Source organism: Mus caroli, unplaced genomic scaffold (assembly GCF_978045245.1).
Source record: "Mus caroli unplaced genomic scaffold, Mus_caroli_1 scaffold_2, whole genome shotgun sequence".
NCBI classification, from domain to species: domain Eukaryota; kingdom Metazoa; phylum Chordata; class Mammalia; order Rodentia; family Muridae; genus Mus; species Mus caroli.
Genome location: NW_028227257.1, coordinates 100667788 through 100682698, shown reverse-complemented (window position 1 = coordinate 100682698; position 14911 = coordinate 100667788). Strand labels below are relative to the sequence as shown.

General features: G+C 42.5%; 1 protein-coding gene across 3 annotated transcripts in view; it reads left to right on the top strand.

The window, feature by feature from the left end:
• Itprid2 (ITPR interacting domain containing 2) overlaps positions 1 to 14911 on the top strand; it is an 84205-nt gene that overhangs the window by 45751 nt on the left and 23543 nt on the right. For 2 of the 3 annotated variants that reach the window (XM_085834739.1, XM_085834738.1), the window contains 8 exons: positions 505 to 765; positions 1055 to 1100; positions 4475 to 4524; positions 5366 to 5422; positions 7314 to 7353; positions 7443 to 7541; positions 8757 to 8965; positions 9867 to 10573. In XM_085834739.1, coding sequence (XP_085690865.1) covers positions 561 to 765; positions 1055 to 1100; positions 4475 to 4524; positions 5366 to 5422; positions 7314 to 7353; positions 7443 to 7541; positions 8757 to 8965; positions 9867 to 10573 — 1413 coding nt within the window. In that variant the 5' untranslated portion in view covers positions 505 to 560. Of the gene's footprint in view, positions 1 to 409; positions 766 to 1054; positions 1101 to 4474; positions 4525 to 5365; positions 5423 to 7313; positions 7354 to 7442; positions 7542 to 8756; positions 8966 to 9866; positions 10574 to 14911 lie in introns of those variants that run through there. The other variant, XM_021154138.3, reaches the window with a different exon arrangement.

Sequence of the window (14911 nt, the reverse complement as noted above, 5' to 3'; positions counted from 1 at the left end):
ACCTCTATTTCTGGACGAGAGAGGAGTTGAGAGAAGGAAAGGCTGTGAAGCAAACAAACAAACAAATCTGGCTCTTTCCTGAGGCCACCGCGAAGGGGCGGTTCGGCTCCTAGCCCGTCAGGACGTGCCCCGCCCCGACTCTAGTCCTCACCTCCCCGCAAGACCGCCACCGGAAGGGGGCGTGGCCTCCTTCGTGGGCGGGGCGCACAGCTGCGAGGGGCTGGACTGTGCATTGGCGGGAGGCGTGGCTAGAAAGGGGGCAGGGCGGGGTCTTAGAGTAGGCGGGACCGGGCCGGGCGGGCGCTCGGCGCCTACCCGGCTTGCCGGAGCCACTCGCGCTCCTGCGCCCCGCCAGGCCGGGTTCACGTGAAGCGCCGGCCCTCCGCCCCTCCCTCCCTTCCTTCCCTCCCCCCTCCCTGTCCCCTCCTCCTGCGGCGCCCGCTCTGGCTCCCCCGGGCCCCCTGCCCGGCTGGGCGCTGACAGCAGCGGCGGGGGTCCCCGCAGCCGCCGCTGTGTCCCGCGCAGGCTCCGGCTGGGCCCGCGGAGCCCCCGGCGCGGCCATGAACCGACCCCTGTCGGCGGAGGCGGAGGAGGAACTGGAGTGGCAAGTGGCGAGTCGCAGGAGGAAGGCCTGGGCCAAGTGCCGCAGCTCCTGGCAGGCGTCGGAGACCGAGGATCTGTCCACAGAGACGACGACGCAGGACGAGGACGAGGACGACGAGGAGGACCTCCCAGGCGCGAAGCTGCCGGCACCCGCGGGGCGAGGTCGGTGCGCGGGACACGGACGTGCGATCGGGGAGGTGGTGTGCTCCGTGCCACCGGGCGCGGGGACCGGACGCCCCCGAACTTTAAAAGCGCGCGTGACCCGCGCTTCAGCGCCAGCATGTGCACCTGGCTGCCGGCTGGCTCCCCTGGGTCGGGCTCCGGGAAGGCTCTCGGAGGCTACGGGTTGGCCAGGGCAGATTCTCCTGCAAGGGAGTGTCAGGATGGCACAGCCTCTGAGTACTTATGTTTGGGGTCCCTAACGAGCTGTCCCTTCGCTCTACTCCCGCAGGAAACGTGCCCAACGAGAAGATCGCGATATGGCTCAAAGACTGCCGGTAAGTAAAGCGGGGGGTTGCCTGGGGGAGAAGCGAGGGTTCGACTTCGTCTCTGGGTCCCGTGGCCACTGTAAGCTAGGAACCGGAAAGTGAGCCGGCCGATAGCTTCCTTCTAGAAGCGATTAGAACTGGAAGTGCTGCGGCCACTGACTATTTGGTGACCGAGTTGACTTTACAGTTACGACTTCAGCAGTCCGGGCATGATGTCAGCAGCAGATCAGAAACTAAAACAGGTCACAGTGATGCTACTTTGGCTGGTCGTGGTTTCTCTTGAAAGAAATTTGATGTTTCACAGGACGTTTTTATTTTTCTTTATTTTGGCATCTGCATATCTGGCATGGAATCATTTTCCTTTCAAACGTGTTATAGACGAGTTTAATTTACTTAACTACACTAACTGGGATTTAATTTGTGTTGTGTGCCTTAAGTCTCTCTGGGGACCTATTAAAACTAGCCAACTTGCTCCTTGGAGTTTAAGTCCTCGGACAGGGTTTTGTCAGATGGCATTGGAATTCGAAGAAGGAAATGGAGCTTTGAAGGCATTCATACTTTATGAGTCTGTTTAGTTACATACTTTGGCAACCTGCACAAAAATGTTTGATAAAATACAGAGGAGATGGGTTGTATTACAAGTAAATTTGACTAAAGTAAAATGTGTTTTACTTCTATTTTTCCCAGTTTATTTGCTCTTTGAAAAACCTTGTGTGAGGACTATAGCTTTTAAAGTTTGGTTGGCTTTTGCTTCTGGGCATATTATTGTTTTCGCAAAGCAAATTATGTTTATCCTAGGGATTATTTGTTTTTTGTTTTTTTTTTTTCTGTTTCTTTTTGAAAGCGACTCACATATGGAATTATTTTTTTTTCCCTGTAAAGACCAATAGCTGTCTCTGTCTTAGTCCATAACTGGAGCCATACTGATTGTTAGCTGCAGAATTTTACTTAGGCATCATAGACTTGTCTGAAATATTATGGGATGTATAGGCATTCCTTTTAAAGATGCACAGAGGCAAATACATTGCTTCAAGACATCTTTAGGTTAACCATCAGCCTCGTTTAACCCCTTGATTTCCAAATTACTAGAATATGGCCTTTACAAAGCACAGTACTAGACTGTGTGCCAGGGGCTGGTCATCAAAGCAGTGTTAGATTAGAAGGCTAAGATTTTAAATGAACATCTTCAAAACTTTCTAGGAGAGAACTTACAAAGCAGCATCTCTGAAGTTTCCACATCAAGGAGTGAACAGAGTAGTCTGTCCTTGCGTTTATTGGGACTTTAAAGTTTACATCTTGGTCTCATTTAAAATCCACTCCTTAATATGCTAGTGGCTTACACTTAAAACAGGTCTTAAAATTTCTAGCGTTTATCTCAAGGGGATAGTCAAAGGATTTTTTTTTCAAATGTAAGAACAAGAGAAAAATCACATTTCAAAAATGATATATAGGAATTGAGATTGTAGAAGAAGTCATATCAAGGAGATGGAAAATAAAAACAGATTTTAGATAAATGAAGTAGTCTAATGCTAACACTGACCAGGACTCAGGACTGGTCCAGAAAAATTCCAGAAGTATCATTGCTAAACTTAATGTGCACAGATTATATAATTATCCTAGGAAACCTGTCGTAGATTTCTTTCTTGTTCTTATATTTACCCCTATTCAATGTACAAGCAGTTTTTGTGTGTAACTGAGATGATCATTAACATAATTTGTATATTGTATGCAGATGATCTGAAAGACATTTTCCTCCCTTGGTAAATTCTGCAATACTGTTTCCTCATTGCTATCCATATTCTGGGCAAAGATGTCATGTTTTTTCTTTTCCAGTGGAGTCTTTATTCTGATAACTGTATTTATTCATTTACTAACCAAATGACTTGACACAATGTCTAAGAAGCAGTAGAAGATTCTGGTGGATTCTTTTCCAGTGGAGTCTTTATTCTGATAACTGTATTTATTCATTTACTAACCAAATGACTTGACACAATGTCAGAAGCAGTAGAAGATTCTGGTGGGATTCTTTTCCGGTGGAGTCTTTATTCTGATAACTGTATTTATTCATTTACTAACCAAATGACTTGACACAATGTCTAAGAAGCAGTAGAAGATTCTGGTGGGATTTGGAGGGAGGTGTCCAGAAGTAGAGAACTGCTTTTGAAGAAGGCCGTTTACGTTCTGCCTACTTGCTATTTTCTGTCAGTGAAGAACAGCATGGGCAGCTGTGGACACAGACCACCATAGTGTTTGGGCCCAACTAAGGAAAGAGCTACCAGGAGGGAAAAAAAAGATTTTTAATGATACAAATGTGAAATGTTTGCAAAAAAATTGAAGTTCTGTCAGGGCCCATATGGTACTTGCTGGTGATTCTTCTTCAACTCGAGTCTCAAGAGCACTGCATTTCACAGGACCACCTTGCTTAGGGATTTGCTTGTGTTTGTGATTGTCACTGAGCAGCGTGTATTTGAAGCTGAATGCACCCCACTTCTAATGGAAATCATTAGGCGATATGAACTCTTACAGAGAAACTGAAGTCTGTATCACAGACTAGAACCTTCAGAATAAAATAATATTTCTGTGATCCAAGTCACAAAACTGGGAAAAGTAAAGATATCTTTGTGTTTGAAAACAACTTGGGAGACATTCGTGTTTGAACTACAAACTTGAGGGAGAGAAAAGTCAGTATTGGCTGATCCCTGACTCCGATTCCAAGGGGAGCTGAGGACTTTGCAAAGCTAAGGGAGGAGAATGTGTACTTGTTAGAGTTTAAAAGGTTACAGAGATGCTCAGGCCTCCCTGTGTTTGTGAGGAAAGGCGGCTGTGGAGGTGGCGAGGCTGCCTAGGTTGTGCTCTGAGCTGCCAGCTCCACTGGCAGGCAAGAGTTAAGAACTCTTCCTGACGCCTGTAACCGTTTTTGTGTGAAGTTACTTACCACTGAAAAGGTGCTTTCTTCTAATCTTGGTTTTGTATTTTTGTTGTTGTTCTTGTTGGCTTGTTTTGGTAGAAGGGACTGAGTGTTTCTTTAGCCTTCTCTCTTTCTGTCTCTGTCTCTCTCTCTCTCTCTTTCTCTCCCCCTCCCTTCTATTTTTGCAAAGAAAATAACAATTCATTTCATATGCTATGGCCATCCCAGCTCTTAATTGCTGCAGAGCAGACCTGTGATTAGGTTATTGCTGGTAAACTGACCTGACAACAGGTATTTATTTGCTGGGTTAGAAGGACATTACTTATGTAAGCCACCCACATTCCTGGTGTTTGGGGAGGAGTGCTAAGTTGATTAAGATGCTTGCTTAGCTATAATTCTCAAGTGAGGCTGCCCAGGGACAGTTCTGCAGATGGGTGTTCAGAAGACTGAGGCTTCTGGGTTTCTGTGATTGCAGCACCCCTTTGGGAGCCTCGCTGGATGAGCAAAGCAGTGGTACGCCGAAGGGTAAGAGAGCATTATCTTCTTTCAGAAGTGAGAATCTCCCATCGACTTTTAGCCGAAAGTGTTGTGTGAATTGCACGAGTGAGGATCATGTTTATGAAATATGCCATTGTGAGCTAGAAGCCCAAAGGGGGAAATATTGTCATAAGTCATAAAAGAATAGTAACTTTCAGTAGCTTTGTTTCCCGAAGCTCCTCACAATGCCATCCTTATGTTCTTATTGCCCAGTTAGATATTATAAAGACGGAGTAAATACAGACTCTGATATGTAAATATAAAGAAAATATATCGTGAGCGAGCCAGGTTAACTATAGTGTAGCATTTCTTTGCTTGTGCTAACTGAAATTACCACACCTGGGATTTTTGCACCTGTGCAAGACAAAATTCTCACGTTCCAAGTACAGCAAGAATGTGCAGGTGATGACAAGGTGAAGGAGAAGCATTCTCGGTGTGAGGAAAATATAGTTTGAGGTCCTGACATACCGTGAAGGTGTAAGGAATGGCTGCTTTGGGACCTAGTTTTTTACGGAATTCTTTGATGAAGTAGTTTCTCTAATCAAATGTCTTCAGAGGCATAAGGGAATATAAAGTATGAACCCCGAATTCTGGAAAATTTACCTGGTCACAAACCTAGTTTCCTTACAACAGAGAAAAAGTTTGTTTGCTCTTTGAAATGACATAATATGAATAATTTTTTTAGCATAGTCAGGTTTGAGATATTTTCCTAGGTTTTGTGAAATATCTTAGTAGACTTGTTTAATTAATGATGTCATAAAGTAGCGGGGATTAGTGGTAAACAGCACAGCAGGGGGTGTGGTTTCTGAATTTTCACCCTCTGTTTTAGGTGTGCTTGTGAGAAATGGAGGAAGCTTTGAAGATGACCTGTCCCTGGGAGCTGAAGGTATGTTTGTTGAGGAACTAGATCTATTTCTTTATGTTTATGGAGTTTTAGTTACCTTAAGAAATGAAGGGAGAACTGTCAAATCGAAGGCTCTTGCAGATAGATTTAAAGGCCTTGACAGTAGGCCACATTTACTGCCTTACCCTGTAGGATTCCTGTCTGGACGCCTGTGAAATACCATCTTGCCTGACCTAAATGTGCAGAGGAATTGTTTATGACAAAAACTATGGTGATATAAATGAGAGGAAATCTGTCCCGAAGACAGAAGGGAGCTTAAATATTTACGCAGGAAAAAACTAAGTTGAAGCTTCGTTTTGGTTTAGGGACATAGACTCATGTCACACTTAGAGCTGTGGGACATAGACTCATGTCACACTTAGAGCTGTGGGACATAGACTCATGTCACACTTAGAGCTGTGGGACATAGACTCATGTCACACTTAGAGCTGTGGGACGTAGACTCATGTCACACTTAGAGCTGTGGTTTTCCTTTCTCCTGATATTTTCCCTCTTTTAACCCGTGACAGTTACAGATTAAAGGACAAAGCCCACATAGAGTTACAAGTCGGATCCTTATGCTGCTGCCTCTTTCAGGTGGCTTCAGCACTGTAAAAGTATGTCGTTAAATCCTTTGTAGGTGCCAATAGAGCTTCCCAGTCTATAAAGCTAGCTTTCTCTTTTATAGCAATTTTGCTGTTATTATAAAAGGTAGTTTACTTTGTCTTGAGACAGGTCGGTACTGTGTAGCCAAGGTGGCCTTGAATTCTCTGTGTAGCTTCAGGCTGACCTCAGATTCAAGGTTCTTTGGCTTTTGCCGCCTTGGTGCTGAGGTTGCAGGTGTCAGCCACCATGACTGAGCCCTTTGGTTTTTGTTTTATTTTATGATGTAATGAATTTATTCACTGAGTTTAGTGTCCTTGATTCTTTAGATCTGCATTTCCATTTGTAAGATGAGTTACTAATTTAGAACAGTCTAGAATCAGAAAGTATAGAATGCATATTTTCATTATCTCTGTCAATCTGTTTTTCAAGGAATAATTGAAAACTTAACTTCCTTCTTTCAAGTCAATGCTCTTAAAAATCTTGTCAGTCCTTTATGGAGATGTACATCAGCATCCCTGTAAGCAATGCATTTGATGCTTTTGATATCTGCCTGGGAGGTTTCATGATATCAAACGATATTATTGGTAGGAAGTATAAAGAAGCAAAAGTTTCTCACAGTCTTGCACATCAGAAATAAAAAAAATCAACTGCTGAAGTAGACATTTTGATTATTACTCTTACTTGTTTTGCTTTTCTACAATTATGATGAAATTAACTCTAAACCTTGGCTTCTGTTTGCTTTGACCTTGCTAATCTAGGTTAAAGCTGAGAGGAAGTTTTTAAAGGGAACGTTACATTGAAAGGTGGAGAGCAGTTCACATTATCCACTAAAGGCTGATACTAACTCTAAAATCACAGAAGAAATGTGTGAATACTGTGGTTCTCCTTAATGGCACCCAGTCACGTTTACTTTTAAGATGTTCTTGATTGACAGCTTTGAAATTTAATAGCATTACATACACCACTATATGCTGCTCATCTCCCTCATTACTCATCAGCCGGGTTCCAGAAATTTAATTGATTATTTATAGATTTTTTTTTCTTAATTTTTAAATACTCAGCTAGAAGTAGTTTTGCATTGCCAGAACGTACAAGCCACCTCCAAAAGTTGCTGGTGCAGTTATTGCCCCACTGTCCAGTGGTTTCAGTAGTGGATATCTAACAAGCCAACCATGACGATGTAGATAACCTGTCTTCTCCATAACTATGCCATTTCCTTCTAACAGCTGTGCTCTCTGTCTGTTTGTCCGTCTGTCTGTCTGTCTGTCTGTTTGTTTATTACTTGTAGCCAATCACCTACATGAACCTGATGCTCAAGTTGAAAACTGGTATGTATCTGTTTGGGTCAGCTCCTTTCTTAAAAAGTCAAAAGGGATCATAGAAAATCGAGTTTTAAAGTATCTTATTATATTTCTAGCAACAATATCTTGGCCAAGGAGAGAAGACAACAGTTTCATCAGAAAGGGAGAAGTATGAATTCCACTGGGTCTGGGAAAAGCAGTGGTACCGTGTCAAGGTCAGTCCTGGTAAAACTGACCATGCAGTATTGAACCTGTCACCTTCTGGTCTTTGATTTGATGCTGAGAGTGTGAATCAAAGGGCCCCAAGTGTTTCTTAGACCATCATAACAGACAAGAGCTTCTTATGCAAAAACCAGTGAGATACCTGTAAGGAACCAAATAAAAAGCACTAACTGTTCATACCAGTGCTAGAATCTCCTAAGGATCGGTTAAAGTTATGTGAGCATCCTGGAGAGAAAAACCCCATAGTGGGGTAACTTCTCTTTGTAAGGAGCCGAAACAAACTTCAGAGTGCTTTGAGGAACTCTGACATAGAAAGCAGCGTACTCAGTCTCTATTAGCAGCTTGATATTTAAGGCTAAATTTGTTTTCAATGTGTTAAACCAATGACCTTTAAAATGTAAATTAAATCAACTCTGTGGGCCTGTGGACCAGTTTTTAAATTGCTATACAAATTATTGCATCACAGCTCTTTCTCTGAAGCAGCGTTAGCCATCTTCTAGACATGTTCCACCTTTCTTCTTTCTTAGTCCCTTGTGAAGCCTCCCCAAAGCTCAGATTATCACTGCAGTGAGAGGGTAGGCTAATGTTGAATTCCCAGTGGAATCAGGGACAAGTTTCTCTCTGTATAACCCACTTCCTCCTCACTTTACTCCTCCTACTTCCTTCATGGCTGTGGGGAGAGAGGAGCTGGAGGGAAGCTCCTCCTTGGGTTTCTGACCCCAGCTTGTCTCCTTCTTTGCTTATGCTAAGATAGTTGCCTCCTATAAGAAAAACAAAATGTGAGCAAAGCTCAGGTTTCACAGCTGGGTCCTCAGTACCCAAGCTGTATCAACTCCCTATGGTGTTTTCCCTTTAATCTATTCTTTCTTTATCATGCTTGGTCTGAACTGCTTTCCTGGAGAATCCTTTAAAAATGACCAAAAAACTAAGGTGAGCAGTCCCTTAGAGGATCTGTTTTGTGTTCTTAGGGATTAGGCCTTCTGACTTTTGTTTCTGATTTTCCAATACTAGTATCATGAGAAAATGTGCCTATATATCCTTTCTAAGGATTGTGTATCTTATGCATGCGCAGTATCAGAAGATACAGAAAGATATTATGATGTGAAGACCTGAGCCAAAGGGAGTGAAAATGGGGCTGTGGACTGATTGACATGCAGTGTGACCTCTGAGCACACTTGACATCTCTATGTCTTCTTCCTTTGTTGTAGTGTCTCAGAACTGCTGGAGCTTTACGAGGAAGATCCTGAAGAAATTCTATATAATCTTGGATTTGGACGAGATGAACCAGATATTGCTTCTAAAATTCCTTCCAGATTTTTTAATTCATCATCCTTTGCCAGAGGCATAGACATTAAAGTATTTCTGAGTGCACAGATGCAACGGATGGAAGTAGAGAACCCAAACTATGCTCTGACAAGTAAGGGCTCTGATGTTAGTGAGGTGTTTGAAACGTTGAGCAACTAGGCCAGATGATCTTTGTTTTCACGTCTGACACTTTAAAAAAAAGATTAATAATAGACTAGGTCTTTTACTCATTCTGAATTAATTATTCTAGTTATAATATCTATATCTTTATAATCTATCTACCTACCTACCTACCTACCTATCATCTATCTGTAGAGGCTAGTCTCTTCCCCTCCTCATTAACTGAGCATAATATATGTGCAGAACCTGTTGTTTATCTCCATATTGCATTTGTTCAAGAAAGAAAGAAGTAGGGGCAGGGGCTTTGTTAATTTTCAATGAGATCAGTCCATTTCAGGTGCTTTTCTGTAAATCTAGAATACATTGGCCAGTTGAGTCTTTTCCCTTAGGCCTCTACTTGTTTTTTCTCTGTTAAATGGTGTCTTGAAACAGGATTCCTTCCAGGTTGCTCGTGGACCAACCTTATGTGTGCTTTAACTGTACTCTGAAGTTCAGTGTAGAATATACTCGGATGTGTATTTTTTTAGGAGGGCATTTGCAAGAGTCTTAATGGAGCCCATGACCAAACAGTAAATACTTCCTAACTAGAGATAATTCCTAGCTGGTTCTGTTATCCAGAGTACTATCATCTGTTTTTGTGCTTATTTCTGATTGCTTTAAAGTATGAATTCTCATCTTCACAGTAAAATTCCTCCTCCTCTCTACCCTCGGAACGTAGTGGCTTACATGTTCACTTAGGAAAAAATATGATTTCATAATATTTGGGGTCTAAATTAAATTACTAGAATTCTAAACAGCATGTGTTTACTGTATGTACCTATAACATAAGCATGAATTTGTTTACAAGACGTATGTATAACACAAGCATATAAATTCTTTTTTTCCTTTTGTAGGCCGATTTCGCCAAATTGAAGTCCTCACTACTGTGGCCAATGCGTTTTCTTCTCTCTATTCCCAAGTCTCTGGAACTCCACTGCAGAGGATTGGAAGTATGTCCTCGGTGACCTCCTCCAAGGAGGTGGCAGACTCCCCGCCCCCTCTAACTCGAAGCAACACTGCAAACCGTCTGATGAAAACACTATCAAAACTAAACTTATGTGTTGATAAAACAGAGAAAGGAGAAGGGAGCTCTTCCCCCGCCGCTGAGAAAGGAAGGGCGCTAAGCATCTCACTGTCTGAAGACGGAGGCAGCGGCAGCAAGAGCGACCCTAAGCTTCAGAAAGTAGTAAAGAAGAAGGAGTCGTCTTCGATGCTGGCGACGGTTACAGAGGAAGTCTCAGGTAGTTCATCAACCATCACAGACAGCACTGATGCAGACAGACTTTCTGAGGAAGCAGATAGTAACATCAGCCACAAGGAGGAAAGTGAAGAAAGCAGAGACGCTCACAGTCAGGAGAAGGACCCGCTCCGGAAGTCTGCTGTTACTGATCCCGACTTTGGTCATGATGGCTGCATGTCCAGCCACTGCGAGCTGGAGAGCAACAGTGAGCTGAAAAGTGCCCAGGCGTCCTCGAGCGAGAAAGAGCCTTGTGCACCTCTGACAATCCCATCCATACGGAACATAATGACACAGCAGAAAGACTCCTTCGAGATGGAAGAGGTAGGCAAAAAATTTCCTGGGGTGCCTTTGTAAGTAGATAGGCAGGAGGAAAAATCTCCAGGAGTGTTTATAGAAAGGGAGGTCGCCACCATTCATAACTGTGGAATAAACTCATCCTCCTGTTGACACTCCTGCTTCTGCTCCCAAACCAAGAGCTGGTTGAGAACAGTGTGCTGTGACGCCCCTCAGGCTCAGCTGGCATCTATCCAGTGACATCTTATCTGCCTAAGGCTTTGATAGCAGAGAGCCTTGAGAGTGTATATGCAAATCCAAATCATTTCACTGCATAGCAGTGAAAATGCTAGATCAAACAGGGCTGCATGTAGTTCAGGCTTCAGGGGTCCCAGTGACCAGGGTGAGGGTGAAGGCAACTTGTGGATTGATACTGGTGATGCGCCTGCCTGAGAGGAAAGGAAGGCTCTGGAAGGCTGCTGGGTGGGGTTTTATAAATCCAGATTAAACATTGGGCGACTTTGTCTTATCCATCGATACTCCTGCTAATTAACATAAGATCTAGAATTAACATAAAATTAACATAAAATCAAGAATGTAAAAATACTCGGGAGGTTCATCCAGAACTCATAGGCACAGGGACTGGCTGCTATACTGTATTTAGCTATGTGGACCAGGGCACTATACTGTGGGAGGGACTGTGCTTGGCCTAAGGAGAAAAGCTCAAAAATGCTGTCTTTTGTTACACAGGAAGAAGCTGAGGTATCTGTGTGTGGCTATGCATAATGTAATATGTACTTTTTCTTATTGAAAATATGGAAGATTTGCTTTGGTAATAGTTCGTATTAGCTTCAGAATCACATTTTCTCTCTCGGCTTGGAGAGAAAATAATGGTGCCCTAATGTTCTCTTTGCTGACTTTTGTATTAGTCACATTAGTGTAGACTTTTTATTTATTTCAAAGTTTCAGTTGCTGATAGAGTTATTTATGTTTTTGGTGGCTTCTGCATTTTTATATGTTAATTTGGCTAAAGAGTAAAGTGAAGGAGAATAGAAGAAGCTCTGTGGAATATTGTCCATTTTCTTGTAGGCTACTTTTCTCTAAATTACTAAAGTGATTTCTGCCTTAGCAGCGTGAGTGTGGGAGAGGATTCTGATGCCAGCTTGCAATCCCTGGCTCTGGCCTGCTGATTTCTGTTGAGTGTTGTTTTGGCCCAGCTGGTCCTAAGGACTGAGTATAAGTTCAGCCCTTCCTGTGCCCACTCCTCCGTGTTGAGTGGATCCTGCAGCTTCCATACTTTAGCCCTGCACTGTGCTATGCAAATCTATACAGTGTGCAGTAGCTGGGAATTCCATGCTGGTGACTCAGTTTGGATAGCAGTAGGTTGACAATGTCCTTTTTGTAATTTCTAGGTTTTTAAAAGAACTCAAATTCTAAGCAGAAGTGTAAGGCTTGTCAAATGGTGGGTGCAGTTTGGTGGCACTCACCTTTTCGCTTGCGCCCTCTGCTGGAAAAAACATTAATGACAAAATAACGTGAACCCTTTTGTGACGTGAAGATTAACATGAATAGTTAAAGAATGTTAGATTCTCTCTCTCTTTCTCTCTCTCTCTCTCTCTCTCTGTGTGTGTGTGTGTGTGTGTGGTCACTAGGAATGGTGTTGTATGTTGGTAGTAGCTAGCATCCAAAGGATGAGTTTGAGATAAGCTGAAGCTACATAGCAAGTTTTAGGCTGGTAGCCTGGTGTACCTATTAAGAGATTTTCTCAAATATGTACGACAAATTCACTTTCAACTTTGTCTATTGTAAATAGAGGAACTTTAAGGATAATGAATCCTTGCTTTTTTCATATCTATTTAAAATATTTATTAAAAACCTCCTAGAATTGTGTTTTTTTTTCCTTTGGAAACTTTAGAGAAACTTTTAGAACAATGGATAAAGCAGGGAAATGTGTTATTTTCATTTCCTCTTAGGCATGATATGAATTGTACTAGCAGACAAAGAAAACAGTCTTCCCAAGGCCAGCTTGCATCCCATCTAGAGTAGCTTGTGCCCGTCTCTCTGACACTGCTTTGGTTGGGATCCGATCACTGAGGAGAACATTTGTTCCTGTGTGAGCAGCGAGTAGACACAAGTTAGAGCTCTCTGTCTCTCAGAGCCAGCTCACAGGAGAGGCCTCAACTGCAGCAGCTCCAGCTGGGGCTGGAGTCGGGAAGGAAGGAGGTTGCAGTCTGGCTCTGTGGGTGAGGCTGCTTAATCAGGTGAGACAGGAGGGAAGCCTAAGGTGGCCAGGATCTAGGGGGATGCCCTTTAAGTGTGAAGAGAGCTTCACAAAGGAGGAGACTGAGTGAGACAGGCTAGAAGCAGAGAATGCCTTTCTTATATTTAAGAAATGAAAAACAGGAAAAAAAAGTGTGTAGACTGTTTTAGTTAAAAGTCAACTTGCCTTCTAAAAATGTTTTAGAGTATCCAGAATATTCAGAAATTCTAAACCCTTTCTCATTTTTTGGTTGGGGTGTGGGAAAGGATTTTAATTCTTAGTGGCTCGGATCTCTCTCACTCTCTCTCTCTCTCTGTCTCTCTCTCTCTCTCTCTCTCCCTGTCCCTTTCTCTCTCTCTCTCTCTCCCCCTGTCCCTTTCTCTCTCTCTCTGTCTCTCTGTCTCTGTCTCTCTGTCTCTGTCTCTCTCTCTCGTTTGTTTTGGATGGCTTTTTGAGTACAGCATGGTAAGTCAGTCCGTGGAGTTAGACATCATCAGTCAGAAGGGGTCCCAGTCAAGGTGATCCTGCTGAGTGAGCAGTTGTTCCTGCCTGGGGATGTGTCTGCAGTAGTGGAGGGAGCTCTCACCCGCCCGTGTGCTGATGAACTATGTAAAAGTAACTGTTACTAGGTGCATACATAATCCTGCTTGAGCTCCTAAAATAACTGTTTGTAAGTCTCCCTTTGTACTAAACAACTTATTACTTTTAACTTCTAAGTTTTAGGGTTTACTCATTTATCTGAGTTCGAATAATCCCGAATCAGTGGGGTATTTGAGGAACAGTGGCATTCTTCCTTTGGCCTTCCAAATTTGTGAATTTTGTTTCTTTAGACAGGATCTTGCTATGCTGCTATTCTCCTGCTTCAGCCTCCCAAATATTGGGATTGCAGGCATGGGCCACCATGCCTATTTGTAGCTGTAGTTTCTGAAGATAAGAATTTAAATATGAGTTCTGATATTTGGTATCTGTCCTGATATCCCAAATCCCAGATAGTCACTGGGTTGTTTCTGGCTGTTTTGTTTTGATTTTTTTTAATCTATAATTTCTTGAGTCTTTAAAAATTACATAACAGTGGAAACAAACTTTGTGTGCCATCTATTTTAAAACTTAGTTTTCTTTTCTTTAAGGTAACTTAGAAGTAATTACAGAATAATAAACTAATACAAAGGTCATTTGAATGCATTCCCCTCCCCTTACCCCTTCATGACACTAAGATATTACTTCCCAGCAGTGGTTTCTTCTTCTCTGAGGGAAGTCATAGTTGCTCCAGTGTCAGAGCTTCAGGAGATGGACTGATGTCTGAGGGAAGCTGCTGAGGGATGCTATCCTGGGTCTCTGCTACTCTGTTACTTTTGTAGTTACTTTTGATTGACTTAAGGACTTGTGGGAGAAGAGTTTTCACCCTTATTTTATAATTGCAAACCCAGATAAATCGCACAGGTAGTTTTTAGAAGCCAGTGACTGGCTAGTAAGACTTGAACTCAGGTCTGGCTCCTTTGACCTGCACCATACATTTGCCATGGGGCAGACGAGGGAGGAGATTCGTGAGATCAGTGGACAGAAGCTGAAGCTGAAGTGCTGTCACAGCCCTGGACAACTTAGCACAGAGCAGTCTCGGCTTGCTTTCTTTTCTCCTTCCTTCCTTTCTTTTTCTTTCTTTCTTTCTTTCTTTCTTTCTTTCTTTCTTTCTTTCTTTCTTTCTTTCTTTCTTTTTCTTTCTCTCTTTCCTTCTTTCTTTTTTGTGATACCACACAGAATTTTAATTTCTAAAGACTCTAATTCAAATTTTATTTCAGCATTATTTTGTTTTTGGTATGTTTAAAATGACAGAGTGGTTAGTGTTGTTTTGGTCCTGAGTGGAAGGGCAGGATGAAAGCTGTATCCAAAGGTACTTCCATCAAGAAACCAAAGCCACGCTAGCCAGATGTGAATTCAGAAAGCAGCTCTGTTGTTTTAGCTTAATGTGTACTTTCTTTGTTTTCCTTTTATTATGGGAAGTTTTGAACTTAACCTAAAGTTTCAAGAATTGTATGATAAAACCTATTACTTGTTACTGGCTTCAGTTTTGTTTGATTATATTTGTAAAACTTTAATCAAAGGCTACCTAGAGTACATGGCCAACTTAC